At 35.7% G+C, this 19,002-nt stretch overlaps 1 protein-coding gene across 1 annotated transcript in view; it reads left to right on the forward strand.

Annotated features, from left to right (window-relative positions):
• Positions 1-19,002, forward strand: part of CCDC102B (coiled-coil domain containing 102B) — a 222,068-nt gene that overhangs the window by 83,516 nt on the left and 119,550 nt on the right. Inside the window, exon 6 of the mRNA XM_036823290.1 lies at positions 17,977-18,186. Within this exon, the coding sequence (XP_036679185.1) occupies positions 17,977-18,186 (210 nt within the window). The remainder of the gene's footprint in view (positions 1-17,976; positions 18,187-19,002) is intronic.

The following is a 19,002-nucleotide window of genomic DNA, read 5'->3' on the forward strand; positions in this document are numbered from 1 at the left end:
AAATGGTCTAATTATCCAAGACGGAAACTGTCACTTGTCCTGGAGTTACGGAAAACTGATAAACACAAAATCAAATAATGGATGAAAGCTTGTGATCACTTTTGCAGGAAGTATTAAGTGCCGTGAGTAACAGGTTTTATTTTTTCAAAAAGGGTTTTAAATTATGTGGAGTAGAATAAAGTATTTAAACATCTTTGCTCGGGTATCTCAACAGCAGTAGCTTTTCCCTGGTAACTAGGTCTTTGGAAAAGTTTTCTAGCTAAGTTAGATTGATGATTTAATTACAATCTGAGATTTAGTTTCTTTAACTGTGAATTTCTTACTAACTTCTGTTGGATAGAAAACAGTCTACCAAAGATTGGGATGTGGGCGGTAATAGAAGAAACTGTGTTAATCAAAACTCTTAAATGTTGGTTTGTCTTAGAATCAGCCCACGTCTTCAGAAATCCCTGCATGTTTTGGTGCCAACCTAAAACTAACCAACCTCAAGGCACCTAGTGTTTCCTCAGTGTCCTCAGGTGACCTAAGGTCTCCACTGTGATGCCCTCTATGTCTCATCCTCTTTGGGTCACACACATGCATTTGGGACTTTTCCTGGTCCTTTGGCCCATAAGTTCTGTACAATTCTTTCAAGATCCTGTTTACTGCTTTCCATGGTGGCAACAAGTGAACTTAGCAAATTCATATTAATATGCTATTTACATTTTCGTGGCATCATATCAATTATTCCTCTCAATGTTTCAAATTCAAAACTGCTTTGCTAAAAGTGTTACTGTATAGTTGCACTGAATCAGGATTCAAATCTCCAGTAAAGAGAAATATTGTTTTATGCTAGAGGCATTAGATTTAGAACTTTCCTATTGCCATCCTTAAAGATGCTTCCCTTAGAAAACATGTTTCCATATGAACTTCTGGAAACGTGTGCTTTAAACTAAATGAGCAGTCACACTCTCTTCTTCCACCGAAATCCCAGGTTAATATGAACACGGCATAAAAGGTGAAGCAGAGGCCTGTCAGTTTAGATGGTGGAGATCTTAGCCTCATCCTGCAGTAGGGCTTGGTTCATGGTAGTTGCCCTCAACATGGCTGTTGGTTGAATGGATGAGGAGAAGGTAAGGTACATATCAAAAAGATGAGAGCCTTCTGTTTCAACCATCTGTGAGGTTGAAAGAAAAAAAATCAAAATGGGAGGAAGGTATAACTGAGCATAACATACTCATTTGGAAAATGATTTGATGTGTTTTATATTTTACTACATTTGATGTGTTCAAAATACACTGGTTTCCTATGTGCCTACTAATACAGCTTGGTGGGTATAATATTTTTTTTAAAGATTTATTTATTATTTATTTATTTTTGGCAGTGTCCGGTCTCAGTGGCAGCACGTGGGATCTTTCGTTGTGGCACTCAGGCTCTTCATTGTGGCGCATGGGCTTGTCTCTAGTTGTGGCACATGGGCTTCTCTCTAGTTGTGACATGTGGGTTTTCTCCTCTCTAGTTGTGGCACCCAGGCTTTAATTGCCCCGCAGCATGTGGGATCTAAGTTCCCTGACCAGGGATCAAACCTGCGTCCTCTGCATTGCAAGGTGGATTCTTTACCACTGGACCACCAGGGAAGTCCCGAGTATAACGTTTTTAAGGGCCAAAAATATCCAGAAACTAGTGACTAGTTCTGTTCCTCCAGGTCTCAAATCCGTTGTTAGTACTTCCCTCTGTAGGTGATGTGACTCCCGTTACAGGGAGTCCACCCTGATTGGTGTTCTCTCTTCTGCACAATTCCCATCTGACTCTGTGCCCACATGGTCTCCAGAGAATGCTCTGCTGCTCTTGGATATTTATTGTCCCTCTTGCATGTGAATCAAAGTTTGTATTACACTGTCTCTAAATTATATTTATGGAATAGATGATTTTATTTCTTTCCATTTTTGAGTTTTGGAGGCTGTGCTGAGAAAGAGAGATTTAGTCTGTGGTCGTGTTCTAAACTGTGATCCTCAAAGGATACTATTTTTTGACCACAGGTGGGCATCTATTATAGCATTGATTACAGAAGATAACTTTAAGAAACTCATTTATTTGGATATTGAAAAACAGACATCTAAGTAATATAGGTTAAAGAAAGAAATTTAATGAAATTTCAGACTGAAGGACAAAAACGCTGAAATCTTGAGGGATGCTGCATAACGCAGGGATACTTATAACGTCAATGACTGTATTAGGAAACAGTTATGTCTGCCGTGGGATAGTGCTTCTCAGATCTCAATTACAGGGAATGTAATTAACCCAGGACCCCAGCTGCTGTACTCTGAAATCCAGGCAATGACACTGCACTTGCCATAGACTACTCCCAGCCAAAGACAGGCTTCCTTGTTTTGGGAGATGCAACCCTTCTCACTAGCGACTTTGACTCATAAAGCTCCACTGTGGTCTCACCTACCTTTCCCTGGAAGGCACTGATGTCTGAGATGATTGGACCCAACCTTCCTTCTTTCCCTGTCTCTCTGTTACTCAGAGTCAATCCTGACCACAATCTGACTGTTCTCTGCCTTTCCCGACTCCCCTGCCCTTCATTATCTCTTATAGGCATTCCCCGTAATAAATTCATTGCATTTAAAATGCCAATTGTAAGAGTTGCTTCTTGAAGTACCCAGAATAACCCAATAACAAAGACAAAAAATTAGCAACTAAATTCTAGCAGAAAAAAAAGAAACAATGGATGTAGAAAGAGGGAAAGTCAATATTAGGAATTAATAAAATACAAATATATATATATAATAGAGTTAGCAAAGCTAGAAGTTGGTTCTTTGAAAAAAATGAAATTCAGGCAGAATTAATTAAGAGCTATAATTAGAAAACACTAGTAATAAACAAGGGACACAGCTTTAGATAGAACAGAGGATGCTAATAAAAATAATATCTTACATGAGATGAATTTAGTGGCCAGAAAATATAACTTACCCAGTATGACTCCTGTAAAAATAGAACGTCTGAATTGATTTATAACATTAAATAAAGTAAATTAAAAATTAATGAATTAAAACTCTTTTTGTAATAAAACTCCAGTATCATAATGCTTTATGGTTAAGTTCTACCATTCAAAGTAGATAATTCCAGTTTTATAGAACATCTTCTAGAAAAGAGAAAAAAGAGGAAAAACTTCCCAATTCTTCCCACTGTGTTAGTTTAATCCTTATACTGTGTCTAAGCAAGGGTCATATCAGCAAGGAAGGTTATAATCAATTTCACACATAAGTATAATGGCAAAAATACTAACCAAATACAAGTAGTCTTAATCTTATGGTGAATAAAAAATTTGATTTGTCACAGGAATGCAAGGTACACTATAACATTAGATCACTTATTATATAAGTCAGCACATTGAACAGAGTACAAGAAAAAATCAATTATGTAGTTATCTACAAGTTTGCTTTCAGTTGCTACAACTCAATTCATGATTATAGGGAAAAACATTTTAGCGCACTAAGAATCAAAGTGAATTTTTAAACCTGATAAAGTAACAAAATTTTAGAGCAAATATTTTATTTAATGATGAACTATTAGAAGCATGGTATCACTTTTTATTGAACATTCTATATCAGATGCTAGGCAGTTCAACAAAAGAAGAAGTTACAAGAACTGGAAAGATACAAAACTGTAATGATCACAGATGGTGCAATTATCTATTTAGAAAACACCAAATAATCTAAAAAATATAATTCATAAGAGTCTAGAGATACCACTGGATATAAGACCAATTAATATGTATATACCAGCAAAAATTATATCTATAAATATATATGTATTATAAATAGAGTAGCATTTGTGTAATGATTGGTAGACCAAAGGAACAGCAGAGTAAGAGCCCAGACACAGAGCCACCCACATATGGACAGTTGATCTATCAACAGAGTTGTCATTGGACGCCAGTGGTAAATAGAGTAGCCAGTAAAAAGCACTGACTTTAGATTAAAGATGAATGGAAGGAATTAACTTGCATTATAATATTCATCTTTTTAATGAACAATCTCAGTTTAATGCTTTAAAAGACTGTGTGATTCTGGCTTAATCAATAAGAAAAACTAATTTTTTATTCTTTCACTATGTTTTTGAAAGAATTCATCAGTATATCTCTTTTGTCAGATTTCCCTCCAAACATACTAAAAAAGCAACATTAAAACATAAAATTGTTACACTAAGTCATTTTTGATGTAAAGTGGTGATTTAGGGGGTTCTCATTAATACTTTTGGCACTATTTCATTTTTATCATCATCCTCTAGATTTAATTCACTCTACCATCTCCTTTTCTACTATTTCCCCCCTGTAAATCATGTACTGTGTACTTTTTTCTTCTTTACAGCTCACTGATAATAATGAAAGTTAACTTTCTATTTTATCTGAACCATCAGAGTATAATTAGTCAATATAACTTCTAATTAAAATGGTTGTTAATCCTTTAGAAAAAATAAATACATGGATTAACATGAAACATAATCTCAGTCGAGTGGAAAACCTTGCTTTAGGTGGTATCAGCAGTTTCATGTTATTTAGACACTGAGAGCTATCAGAATCTCTGAGAAGACCATCCCTGGGGCCAAGATAGTTTGTCTACTTTTAAAATTACTTTTAGGAGAGATTCTGGAAATAAAGAGGGTCTACCCTTTATGGTTTGCTTAATTTCCTGATGCAGATCTTATTAAGTATTTTACATTTACATAGTTTTTCCTAGTAGTAGAGCACACTTGAGGTTGTAGTTAGTGAGTGGCAAAATTAATTCCTATTATATATATCATATATAAACCTCTGGTTCCTATTATCTCTGCAACAAGATCCACATTTTAAAACCTCTGTTGTGCTTCACTTCTCAAATTCTGTAAGTACTGCTTTTGTAAAGTTTCACGCCTTACTAAGTTTATAAGAAATCCACTGTAGCGTATAAAAGTTTGGCAGGAGAGTTGCAGGAAAGCATATTTTACTGTTCTTGTTTTATGTTAAAGCTTTTCTCTGACCGTTTTGGACACATTCATAAAACAGTTAAAATCATTTGGGATAATAGCAATGTGTTCATTCATATTTTTTATCTTAATAGTTGCTAGGCTATATATAGACAATTATTAACTTCTGCATGGAAATGAGGAAAATATTTGCTTACAAAATTTTGTAACACCACTAAGAATTTTTGAGACTACCTGGCTGTTGCAAAATCAAGGGTCCAAAATAACCATTTAGAGGTTTACTTGTGAAATTTATAAGTGTTCTCTACCAGGGCATCAGTAAAGCCTTTATGAATACATTTCTCTTGTCATTCTCCTGCTATAACATACACTGACTCATTTAGACATAGATGCATTGTCCTTTTTAAATTTGCATTGCTTTTGATTCATGTTCAATCTGAGATACAAGTTTTGGCCTCCTTTTTTATTAAAAAAACTTAATTTGGACTTTATTAAAATTTACAACTTTTACTATGTGAAATATACTGCTAAGATAACTAAAACATAAGCCAAAAACTAGGAGGAAATATTTGCAAAACATATATCTGAGAAAAGATGAGTATCCAAAATATAAATAGTTTCTCTTTAAATTTTTTAAAATAAATTTGTTTATTTTATTTTATTTTTGGCTGCATTGGGTCTTCGTTGCTGTGCGCAGGCTTTCTCTAGTTGTGGCGAGCAGGGGCTATTCTTTGTTGCGGTGCGCGGGCTTCTCATTGCAGTGGCTTCTCTTGTTGCAGAGCATGGGCTCTAGGAGCATGGGCTTCAGTAGTTGAGGCACACAGGCTCAGTAGTTGTGGCTCATGGGCTCTAGAGCTCAAGCTCAGTAGTTGTGGCCCATGGGCTTAGTTGCTCCGCGGTATGTGGGATCTTCCCAGACCAGGGTTCAAACCTGTGTCCCCTGCATTGGCAGGCGAATTCTTAACCACTGCGCCACCAGGGAAGCTCTCTCTTTAAATTTTTTTTTAAACTTTATTTTGTAAAGAAGTTTTAGGTTTACCACAAAACTGAGGAGAAGATACAGAGATTTCCCATATGCCCTCCACCATAGACGCTCCCATTTTCAACATCCCCTACAGAGTGGTACATTTGTTACAAATGATGAACCTACATTGACACAACATTAATACCCAAAGTCCATAGTTTACATTAAGGTTCACTATTGGTGTACATTATATGGATTTGGACAAATGTATAATGATATGTATCTATCACTATAGTATCATACAGAGTATTTTCACTGCCCTAAAAATCCTCTGTGCTCCACCTATATATCCTTCCCTACTCTCACCTTTCCCCTTTCCTCCCTGCAACTTCTGGCAACCTCTAATATTTTTAATGTCTCTCTAACTTTGCCTTTTCCAGGATGTTATATAGTTAGAATCATACAGAATATAGCCTTTTCAGATGGCTTATTTCACTTAGTAATATGCATTTAAGCTTCTTCCATATCTTTTCATGGCTTGATAGTTAATTTCCTTTTAGTGCTGAACAATATTCCATTGTGTGGACATACCACATTGTATCCATTCATCTACTGGAGGACATCTTGGTTGCTTCAAGTTTGGGCAATTATGAACAAAGCTGCCATAAACATCCGTGTGCAGGTTTTTATGTGGACATAAGTTTTCAACTCCTTTGGGTAAATAGCCAGGAGCACGATTACTAGATAGCATAGTAAGAATATGCTTAGTTTTGTAAGAAACCACCGAACTGTTTCAACATAGCTGTGCTATTTTGCCTTCCCACTAGCAATGACTCAGAGTTCCTGCTGTTCCACATCTTCACCAGCATTTGGTGTTGTCAATGTTCTGTATTTCAGCCATTCTAACAGCTGTGTAGTTGTATCTCATTGTTTTATTTATTTATTTATTTTTTAGTTTTTGCAGGAAATATTTAGTTTTTTAATTTTTAAAAATTTTTAATTTTTAATAGATTTTTATTGGAGTATAATTGCTTCACAATACTATGTTAGTTTCTGTTGCACAACAAAGCGAATCAGCCATATGCATACGCAGGTCCCCATATCCCCTTCCTCTTGAGCGTCCCTCAATCCTCCCTATCCCAGCCCTCTATGTCACTGCAAAGCACCGAGCCGATCTTCCTGTGCTATGCTGCTGCTTCCCACCAGCCAACTATTTTACATTTGGTAGTGGATGTATGTCGATGCTACTCTCACTTCGCCCCAGCTTTGCCCTCCCACCCATGTCCACAAGTCCATTCTCTATGGACTTTATTCCTCTTTATTCCTGCCCTGCAACTAGGTTCATCAGTACCTTTTTTTTTTTAGATTCCATATATACGCATTAGCATACGGTATTTGTTTTTCTCTTTCTGACTTACTTCACTCTGTATGACAGACTCTAGGTCCATCCACCTCACTAAAAATAACTCAATTTTGTTTCTTTTTATGGCTGAGTAATATTCCATTGTATATAGGTGCTGCATCTTCCTTATCCATTCATCTGTTGATGGACATTTAGGTTGGTTCCATGTCCTGGCTATTGTAAATAGTGCTGCAATGAACATTGTGGTATGTGTCTCTTTTTAAATTATGCTTTTCTCAGGGTATATGCCCTGTAGTGGGAATGCTGGGTCATATGGTAGTTCTATTTTTATTTTTTTAAGGAACCTCCATACTGTTTTCTGTAGTAGTTGTATCAATTCACATTACCATCAACAGTGCAGGAGGGTTCCCTTTTCACCGCACCCTTTCCAGCATTTATTGTTTCTAGATTTTTTGATAATGGTCATTCTGACTGGTGTGAGGTGATACCTCATTGTAGTTTTGATTTCCATTTCTCTAGTAATTAGTGATGTTGAGCATCTTTTCACGTGCCTCTTGGCCACCTGTATTTCTTCCATGGTGAAATGTCTATTTAGCCCTTCTGCCCATTTTTTAGCTTCATTATTTGTTTTTTTTGATATTGAGCTCCATGAGCTGTTTGTATATTTTGGAGATTAATCCTTTGTCTGTTGTTTCATTTGCAAATATTTTCTACCATTCTGAGTGTTGTCTTTTTGACTTGTTTCTGGTTTCCTTTGCTGTGCAAAAGCTTTTAAGTTTAATTAAGTCCCATTAAGTTTATTTTTGTTTTTATTTCTGTTACTCTAGGAGGTGGGTCAAACAAGATCTTGCTGTGGTTTACGTCAAAGAGTGTTTTTCCTATGTTTTCCTCTAAGAGTTTTACAGTGTCTGGTCTTACATTTAAGTCTTTAATCCATTTGGAGTTTATTTTTGTGTATGGTGTTAGGGAGTGTTCTAATTTCATTCTTTTACATGTAGCTGTCCAGTTTTCCCAGCACCACTATCGAAGAGATTGTCTTTTCTCCACTCTCTATCCTTGTCTCCTTTGTCATAAATTAGGTTCCCATATGTGCGTGGGTTTACCTCTGGGCATTCTATTCTGTACCATTGATCTATATTTCTGTTTTTGTGCCAGTACCATACTGTCTTGATTACTGTAGCTTTGTAGTGTAGTGTGAAGTCAGGGAGCCTAATTCCTCCAGCTCCGTTTTTCTTTCTCAAGATTACTTTGGCTATTCGGGGTCTTTTTTGTTTCCATATGAATTGTAAAATTTTTTGTTCTAATTCAGTGAAAAATGCCATTGGTAGTTTGATAGGGAATGCATTAAATCTGTAGATTGCTTTGGGTAGTCTAGTCATTTTCACAATATTGATGCTTCCAATACAAGAACATGGTATATTTCTCCATCTGTTTATGTCATCTTTGATTTCTTTCATCAGTGTTGTATAGTTTTCTAAGTACAAGTCTTTCACCTCCTTAGGCAGGTTTATTCCTAGGTATTTTATTCTTTTTGTTGCAATGGTAAATGGGAGTGTTTCCTTAATTTCTCTTTCTGATTTTTCATTGTTAGTGTATAGGAATGCCAGAGATTTCTGTGCATTAATTTTGTATCCTGCAACCTTCCTAAATTCATTGATTAGTTCTAGTAGTTTTCTGGTAGCATCTTTAGGATTTTCTATGTATAATATCATGTCATCAGCAAAGAGTGACAGTTTTACTTCTTCTTTTCCAATTTGTATTCCTTTTATTTCTTTTTCTTCTCTGATTGCTGTGACTAGGACTTCCAAAACTATGTTGAATAATAGTGGTGAGAGTGGACATCCTTGTCTTTTTCCTGATCTTAGAGGAAATGCTTTCAGTTTTTCACCATTGAGTATGATGCTTGCTGTGGGTTTGTCATATATGGCCTTTATTATGTTGAAGTAATTTCCCTCTATGCCCACTTTCTGGAGAGTTTTTATCATAAATGGGTGTTGAATTTTGTCAAAATCTTTTTCTGTGTCTATTGAGATGATCATATGGTTTTTATTCCTTAATTTGTTAATGTGGTGTATCCCACTGATTGATTTGCGTGTTGAAGAATCCTTGCATCCCTAGGATAAATCCCACTTGATCATGGTGTATTATCCTTTTAATGTGCTGTTGGATTCTGTTTGCTAGTATTTTGTTCAGGATTTTTGCATCTATGTTCATCAGTGATACTGGTCTGTAATTTTCTATTCTTATGATATCTTTTTCTGGTTTTGGTATCAGGGTGATTGTGGCTTCATAGAATGAATTTGGGAGTGTTTCTCCCTCTGCAATTTTTTGGAAGAGTTTGAAAAGGATAGGTGTTAGCTCTTGTCTAAATGTTTGATAGAATTCACCTGTGAAGCCATCTGGTCCTGGACTTCGGTTTGTTGGAAGATTTTAAATTACGGTTTCAATTTCATTACTTGTGGTAGGTCTGTTTATATTTTCTAATTCTTCCTGGTTCAGTCTCGGAAAATTGTACCTTTCCAAAAATTTGTCCATTTCTTCGTGGTTGTCCATTTTATTGACATATATTTGTTTGTACTAGTCTCTTATAATCCTTTGTATTTCTGCAGTGTCAGTTGTGATTTCTCCTTTTTCATTTCTAATTCTATTGATTTGAGTTTTCTCCCTTTTTTTCTTGATGAGTCTGGCTAAGGGTTTATCAATTTTGTTTAACTTCTCAAAGAACCAGCTTTTAGTTTTATTGGTCTTTGTCATTGTTTTCTTCATTTCTATTTCATTTATTTCTGCTCTGATCTTTATGATTTCTTTCCTTCTACTGACTTCGGGTTTTCTTTGTTCTTCTTTCTCTAGTTGTTTTAAGTGTAGGTTTAGATTGTTTATTTGAGATTTTTCTTGTTTCTTGAGGTGAGATTGAATTGCTATAAAGTTCCCTCTTAGAACTGCTTTTGCTGTGTCCCATAGGTTTTGGGTCATCATGTTTTCGTTGTCATTTGTTTTTATGTATTTTTAAATTTCTTCTTTGATTTCTTCGGTGATCGCTTGGTTATTTAGTAGTGTACTGTTTAACCTCCATATATTTGTGTTTTTTAGTTTTTTTCTGTAACTGGTTTCCAATCTCATAGCATTGTGGTCAGAAAAGATACTTGATATGATTTCAATTTTCTTAAATTTTCCGTGGCTTGATTTGTGACCCAAGATGTGATCTATACTGGAGAATGTTCTGTGTGCACTTGAGAAGAAAGGGTATTCTGCCACTTTTGGGTGGAATGTTCTATAAATATCAATTAGATCTATCTGGTCTATTGCATCATTTAAAGCTTGTGTTTCCTTATTTATTTTCTGTTTGGATGATCTGTCCATTGGTGTAAGTGGGGTGTTAAAGTTTCCTACTATTAATGTGTTACTGTCGATTTCTCCTTTCATGGTTGTTAGAATTTGCCTTATGTATTGAGGTGCCCCTATGTTGGGTGCATTGTTATGTCTTCTTCTTGGATTGATCCTTTGATCATTATGTAGTGTCCCTCCTTATCTCTTGTAACTGTCTTTATTTTATTGTAACAGTCTTTATTTTAAAATATATTTTATCTGATATGAGTATTGCTACTCATATCTCATACTCTTTTTATTTCCATTTACTTGGAATGTCTTTTTCCATCCCTTCACTTTCAGTCTGTATGTGTCCCTAGGTCTGAATTGGGTCTCTTGTAGACAGCATATATATGGGTCTTGTTTTTGTATCCATTCAGTCAGTCTGTGTCTTTTGGTTGGGGCATTTAATCCGTTTACATTCAAGGTTATTATCGGTATGTGTGTTCCTATTACCATTTTCTTAATTGTTCTGGGTTTGTTTTTGTGGGTCTTTTTCTTCTCTTGTGTTTCCTGCTTAGATAAGGTTCTTTGGCATTTGTTTTAAAGCTGGTTTGGTGGTGCTGAATTCTCTTAGCTTTTGCTTGTCTGAAAAGCTTTTGACTTCTCCATCGAATCTGAATGAGATCCTTGCTGGGTAGAGTAATCTTGGTTGTAGGTTTTTCTCTTTCATCACTTTAAGTATATCCTGCCACTCCTTTCTGGCACCTAGAGTTTCTGCTGAAAAATCAGCTGATAACCTTATGGGGATTCATTTGTATGTTATTTTTTGTTTTTCCCTTGCTGCTTTTAATATTCTTTCTTTGACTTTAATTTTTCTTAGTTTGATTAATATGTGTCTTGGCGTATTTTTCCTAGGGTTTATCCTGTATGGGACTCTCTGTGCTTCCTGGACTTGGGTAACTATTTCCTTTCCCATGTTAGGGAAGTTTTCAACTATAATCCTTCAAATATTTTCTCAGACCATTTCTTTTTCTCTTCTTCTTCTGGGACCCCTATAATTCGAATGTTAGTGCATTTAGTGTTGTCCCAGAGGTCTCTGAGATTGTCTTCAGTTCTTTTCATTCTTTTTTCTTTATCCTGCTCCTCGGCAGTTATTTCCACCATTTTGTCTTCCAGCACACTTATTCGTTCTTCTGCCTCAGTTATTCTGTTATTGATTCCTTCTTGTGTATTTTTCATTTCAGTTATTGTGCTGCTCCTCTTTGTTTGTTCTTTAGTTCTTCTAGATCTTTGTTAAACATTTCTTGTATTTTGTCATTTGGTGCCTCCATTCTATTTCTGAGATTCTGGATCATCTTTACTCTCATTATTCTGCATTCTTTTTCAGGTAGATTGCCTATTTCCTCTTCATTTATTTGGTCTTGTAGGTTTTACCTTGCTTCTTCATCTGTGACATTTTTTTTGCCATCTCATTTTATTTTATTTTATTTTTTTATGAGTGGGATTGTGTTCCTGTCTTACTGGTTGTTTGGCTTGAGACTTCCAGCACTGAAGTTTGTTAGCTATTGGGTAGAGCTGGATCTTGGTGCTGAGATGAGGAACTCCATGAGACCTCACTCCAGTGAATACTCCCTGGGGTCTGAGGTTCTCTGCTACTCCAGTGGTTCAGACTCAGAACTCCCACCACAGGAGCTTTGGCCCAACTCTGGGCTCATGAACCACGATCCCACAAGCCACGAGTGCAGCAAAATAAAAAAGAACAATAATAAAGTAAAAATAAAATTTGACTAGGAAACTAACAGATATGTTAGAAAGAATATAAAAATAAAAATATAGATGAATCAACAACTGGAAGGTACATCAGTACCACAATAGTAAAAAAGAGGAGGAGGGAAAAGAAAAAGAAAAAAAGGGGGGAAAAGGCCTTGGCTGTGGAGGGTGGGGTCTAAGCAAGTAGAAGGTTTGGGCAGTGGGCAGAGCCAATGCTTAGGACCTCCAGGGCTGGAAAAGGCCCTGGGGTCTGTGGGGGTGGGGCTTAGGCTCAAGGTACAGAAGGGGCCCAGGCGTGCCTCCCACCCCTGCTCTCAGAGGGCAGCAGACCTCACCTGGGAGCCCAGCAGGCTTCCTGGGCTCGAATGGGTGGGGCAAACGCCCTCCTCTCCTCTCCTGCTCCTCCGGTCTGGGAGGGCCCCTCCCACCTGCCTCTACTGATCTCCCTGGCCTCCCTCCTATGCCTCCAGGACCAATGAGGCTGGGGGGTACAGGGGGGCCTTGGAGGGCAGAGACTTGCCTGGGAGCTCAGCAGGCTCCCGTGCCCAAGTGGGTGGGGCAATTGCCCTCCCTTCCTCTCCCATTCCTCCCACAGGGCCCCTCCCATCTGCCTCTCCTAATCTCTCTGGCCTCAGGGATGCCAATCCTGTCTGGCCTCCACTTCTCCTCCCCCCTCAGTCCCCCTACATCCTACCAGTTCACTTTGGGGTCCCTCCCGTCTCCTTGGGCATCAGAGTCCCCCACCAGCAGCCGGCAGACACCCTAGTTGTGGGGAGATGCTAACTCTGCATCTTCCCACACTGCCATCTTGACTCCACCCCTCTCATTGTTTTAATTTGCATTTTCCTGATGACATATGATGTGGAAAATCTTTTCATATGCTTATTTGATATCTGTATATCTTCTTTGGTGAGATGTCTGTTATCCATAAGTCTTGGGCCCATTTTTAGTTGGGTTGTTTGTTTTCTTATTGTTGAATTTACATAGTTATTGGTGTATTTTGGATAACAGTTCTTTATTAGATATATTTTGCAAATATTTTTTCTTTGTCTGTGGCTTGTTTTCTCTTTCTCTTGACATTGTGTTTCTAGAGCAGTTTTTAATTTTAATGAGGTCTAGCTTATCATTTATTTTGTTCATGGATCATGCCTTTGGTGATGTATCTAAAGAGTCATCACCAAACCGAAGGTCATCTAGATTTTCTCCTAGGCTATCTATCTTCTATGAGTTTTATAGTTTTGTACTTTACATTCAGGTCTGTGATCCATTTTGGGTTAATTTCTGTTCAGGTTTAGTGTCTGTATCTAGAGTAATTGTTTCTGCATGTGGATCCCTCTCCCTGTATTTAAGTTTGGCATACATTTCAAATTAGTTCTGGGACTCCTTACTTTTAGAAATTCTCCAAGGATTTTAAATGAAATTAAAGCAACTAAAATACACATGACATTACCTATTACTAAAATTAGTCATTGCTCTGTTGACTTTTGGTAAAAGAGGGAGTGAGCTATCACTGAGCTATAGTTAACTGTGGACAGGAGGGAAGTGGACTGATTTAGGAAGACGTGTCCCCACTTCTTATTTGTGATTCCACGACACGGTTAGAGGAAGAGTGTTAAAAGATCCAGGGGAGGGGGAGGGGTGGCATCAGCAATATGCACACTGCATTTAGGTTTCAGTTTCCACACTTTTGAATGTGAGTCTACGGAATCACTTCTGCTGAGTTAATTTGCAACGAAGCAAGGATCAAAATCCCCAAAATATATCAAAACAAAAGAAAAACATCAACAAAATCTTTGCTGCAGTGTAGTACAATGGATTCAGAGTGTGTTGGTTGCTATGGCAAGGGGATACGCATACATCAGTGGCTATCTGTTAGCGTGGTGTAGGTGGAGTGAACTCACGACTGGAATCACAGAGACACCTTAGGTGAACCATGGCTTGGACTCTTTGCCCACCTTGAGAAGTACTTCTAGTCTTAGAACTCCAGTTTCCTCCTGTGTAGCACATACAAACTTACAGGATTATTGTAAGGATAAGAAATAACCTATATAGCTCTTTACCAAGAATATATTAGGTCTTCAGTAAAAGGGTAATAATCTCCTACTGCTAGGAAATAACAAGCTTCCTGCTTTTTACCTCTTACTTCCAAAATCACAGTGCTTGTAATGAGGTTTTATAGCTGACTTGTCTGAAATGAAAATTCTGAATATTTGCAGTCAATTACTGGAACATGCACATTGTTTTTAGGTGGCACTTCACTGGCCTGCAGAACGCCATATTGTGCATTCTGTTGGGGTTTTTCTCCGTTGAAAAGGTCCATTTACAAGATGTCATTTTGATAAAACATGATGAAAAATAATACAGTATTTCACCTGTCATTATTTGAATTGGCTGTTGGTATGTTTTGTTCTTTAGAAAACATATTTATGACAGGAAATATTTGTGTTGAGTTTGAAAGTTTAATAACTATTTCCCCTAAATAATTCCTGCCTCATAACGCTAAGCTGTAGGAAATATTGTTCATATTTTATAAATGAAAAATAGAGGCTTTCAGGATAAAAAGAATTGGGACTCAATTCTAGGTAATTTTACTGAAAATCCTCTCTTTACGTCGCTGTATTCACCTATCACAAAATGCAACGCAGCCATGACAGCATTAATAAGAGTTAAGAGTAAATGTACTGAGAAATTCTACTGGCATTAAGTAATAGTGAGTAAATAACTGGCTCTTCTAGGATGGTATCTTAATTTCACTTTGTGCCCAATTATTGTAATTGAAATACAGAGGAGCTTTTTCCTGGAGACTACCAGTATGTACTTTCTCCTTCCTTCAACAGGTCCTTATGAAGCACTGACATAGCACGTGTCAGGTGCCAGGGTGATGAGCAAAATGAGACAGTTCTGGTTTCATAAAACTTACGTTCTAGTTATCGAGTTCACTGCAGTCTATTATTGATGTCCTTTCAGCAGTATCAAGCAATGACAATTCCTGAAGATCGAGCTTATACATGAATATGTTTAGAAATGACTGAATCGTTATACTGCACACCTTAAATGTGTACAGTGCTGTATGTCAATCATATCTCAGTAAAACTGGAAGGAAGGAAGGAAGCAAATACATAAACACATACATATATACATATATACCTATATAAATAAAATAAATGACCCAATATTTCATCCTTGGGAATAATGACAATATTACATTTTTTCACAAGAAACTCAAACGATTCTTAAATTCACCCTTGCTTTTAAGCATCAGTGACTACTTGTTTTCATACTTATTCTCCTGAACTCCTAATACTTCATGATTGGACTCTTGGATCTTATAATGTTCAAACCTATTTCCTACTTCCCTTTATTGAGATACTCTTAGCTTGATTCTGCCTCTCTGCCTTCTTAAACTTCAGGTTTCAGCTTAAATATTGTTTCTTCAAATAACCTCCTCTGATTACCTAATTTACTGCAGGTCTTTCCCATAACATCCAGGGGTTTTTCTCCTTTACAAGATGCTGCCCAATTTATACTTATATATATACTTGTATTTTGACAATAGTATATCCAGTGCCTGAAAGATACTTGTATTTTGACAATAGTATATCCAGTGCCTGAAAGATACTCGATAAATATTTGTTAAACAGCTGAATAGTTGGATATTTATATATTTTTCTCAATGTTTAATATTCATAAAATTGGAGGTCATTAAATCAACAAATATTTTAGTGTTTACTCTGGTTAGAATATACTTCTACATTAAAAGTTTTTAGAAAATATTTTTCAATAAGTACTGTATTACCTGAAATTCATTTAAGAGTAGTACCCACTATTAGTTAAAATTCATAGCATATTAGAGTTAGAATTAAAATGTTCTAGAATGTTTCTCTTGATCATTGGAAGCAATTCAATGGAATTCCATTTCAGTTTGATCAGTTATTAGAATTTCTTACAAAAAACCCTGAAAGTTTAAAATAGTACCTGATCTTTCTTTCATCATTTTAACTTGCATTTAATTGAATGGCTTTTAAGGTGGTAGATTTTCGTATGATTCTTAGAAAAGAATAATCTTACAAGAAAGAATTTTGAAAAATGAAATCAAAGATAAAACTGCTAATAATATTTATGATCCAATTTTCACAAAACCTTTACTTTTTTTGATATGTGTTATATACCTAAATTTATCAGATAATTGGTATGTCACTAAAAATCTTCAAATAGTAAATAATCACACATCATTATGTAAGCTTTGTTGTAATTACTGTTAATATAATTCCTTTCTTCAATTATTTTTTTTTTAATTTAGAGTTTACTCATTCAAACCATCTATTAATTATTTAAAATCCTATTTGTACCTCTTATCTGTTATTAGGTATAAAACTGACTTCAGCAATTTCTTTTAAATGCCTACAATTTTAAAAAGACTTGACATAGCATCATATTTGTCCTTGACCAAGAGTACATTTATTCTCCTAAAATTAATATTTCATCACTAAGTTGGTGACTTTTATTACAACTTTATTATTTTCATTCTGATAAGTGATGTGATGTTAGTCAAAAAGTTTAAGCATTAATCTTAATAATTAAAGACATGTCATGTTCTAAATTGCATTTTGAAATACTGTTTTCACCTCATATCCCAAACAGGCATCCCAAATGTCAAATCACGTCATCTAAAATTTGATCCCTTAGTTTATTATATTTAATTGATAAACAAGGTCTAGTGCCAAGAATGTAATTTTAATTTCTTGTTTTTTAGAAGCTAGAGCCTCACTTAGATTTGGGAACAGAACATTTTTGACAATAATGGCACAATTATATGTGTATGAAAAAGCAGTTTTTAGACTTTTTTAATCAGAATTAATTTCCAAAGATATTATTGAAGTCTAACAGTTTCTTAATGTTGACTTCTCTTTTAGAATTTAAAATGTCATGAGAACTACTTTAAAATAGTATAATACTATTCAATACTTTGCCATCAAGCCATTTAAAACTAAGTGTAAAAATAAGTAATTTTCAATCTTTATCCATAACAAATAGTTTTAAATTACCTCATATTTTAATCATGTTGCCAACCTCTATTCCCTGAAAATCAAATTGGCCATTCACTCAGGTGAGTTTGACTATATTGTATAGTACTTTAATCATGGCATTTATGATATTTTATTGCATTCACTTGTCTTTCTTTGCAGTGCCTACAAGTTGAAAGCTATAGTAAATAACTGAATGAATGAGTAAATGAATACATGAACTATATCCATCCAACCAGAATTGCCCAAGAAATGATTTTATGCCTTCTAAACTGATAAATGTTCATCAACTGAGTGGAGATTATTGACAAAATATTATCAGTTTTTCACTTAATGTGTTTATTTGACAATATGGTCTGTTTGGTTATAGAAATAGTGCCATAACCAAGAAGGCAGGTGTATTTATCTAGGGCATGATCTGGTCTTAGGATTTTTGTGTTGTCCTCAACTTTTCAGACAAATAGAGTTTTCTTTTTAAAAATTGTGTAAATGGACATATCCACGAACCTTTCTTAGTGGAGGCCTGTTTGCTGGGTGCCTGGCCTTTTGGCAATTACAAATGCTACATGTTGCTTTTCTGTGTTTTCTGTATTTAGCTAGAGAGATTGCAGGCTGAAAATACATCCGAGTGGGACAAGAGGGAGATACTTGAAACAGAAAAACTAGGACTGGAGAGAGAAAATAGAAGGCTAAAGTTCCAGGTGAAAGACATGGAAGAGCTCCTGGATAGGAAAAATAGATTAATTGCAAACTCTCAAGGTACTGATTTCAAGAAATCACAAATTGAACTACAGGAAAAAAACAAGGTATGGGTACTCTTTGGAAGCAAATATTCTCACTTTCTGTATATTCCTGCCCTGGTGTCTAGTGGATGCTGCTTTAACTTTCACATACCTCAAATCTGAATATTTTCTTTTGTACTATCTCATATCTGATAGTTTAATCTTTTCCCATTGTAATATAAAATATATATAAAATGTTGTTCATGATAGGAAAAGCGAGTGTGACAAATTTTGTATGAAGATGTTAGAATATGACAAATCTGAGAGATTCAAGCTTTTCCAAAAGGAAGAAAAACATGAAGTAAAGGATGAACCTTTGTGTGTTTGGTTTCCTGTTATAGCTTTGTCTCAGTTTTCCACGCAACTGATCTTATTTTCAATGAGTATATTTCTCCATTAGTCTGGGCAACTATGTAATAAGCATTTGTCAGTAGCTATGGTAAGTATCTGCGTAAAGATTTAAATGTAGCTGGTTCACTCCTATTTGGTTTCTTTTTAGTTAGTCTCAGAAAAAGTATTTTTGAGTCAATTAAACACATCGTGTTACAAATAGCCTTTATAGGCTATGACATAAATGTTAAAACCAGAATTAAATTCAAATTTTGACTTTGGGAAATTTAGGTTGTTTTGGAATTGTTTTGTCCTAAAGCCAACAGACATATTTACTGCTATGGATGGGATTTGTTTGATAAGTGGTTTTGAGATTTTTAAAATATTCTCTTAGTGGCAGGTGTAATTTATGTGTTTTAGTGTCAATATGCTACAAAACATATACAGCTTGTTTCTATTTCTTCCATGAAAGTATCTATAGTACCTTAATGCACAATTCTATTTTTTTCA

This window comes from Balaenoptera musculus, chromosome 14 (assembly GCF_009873245.2).
Source record: "Balaenoptera musculus isolate JJ_BM4_2016_0621 chromosome 14, mBalMus1.pri.v3, whole genome shotgun sequence".
NCBI lineage: Eukaryota > Metazoa > Chordata > Mammalia > Artiodactyla > Balaenopteridae > Balaenoptera > Balaenoptera musculus.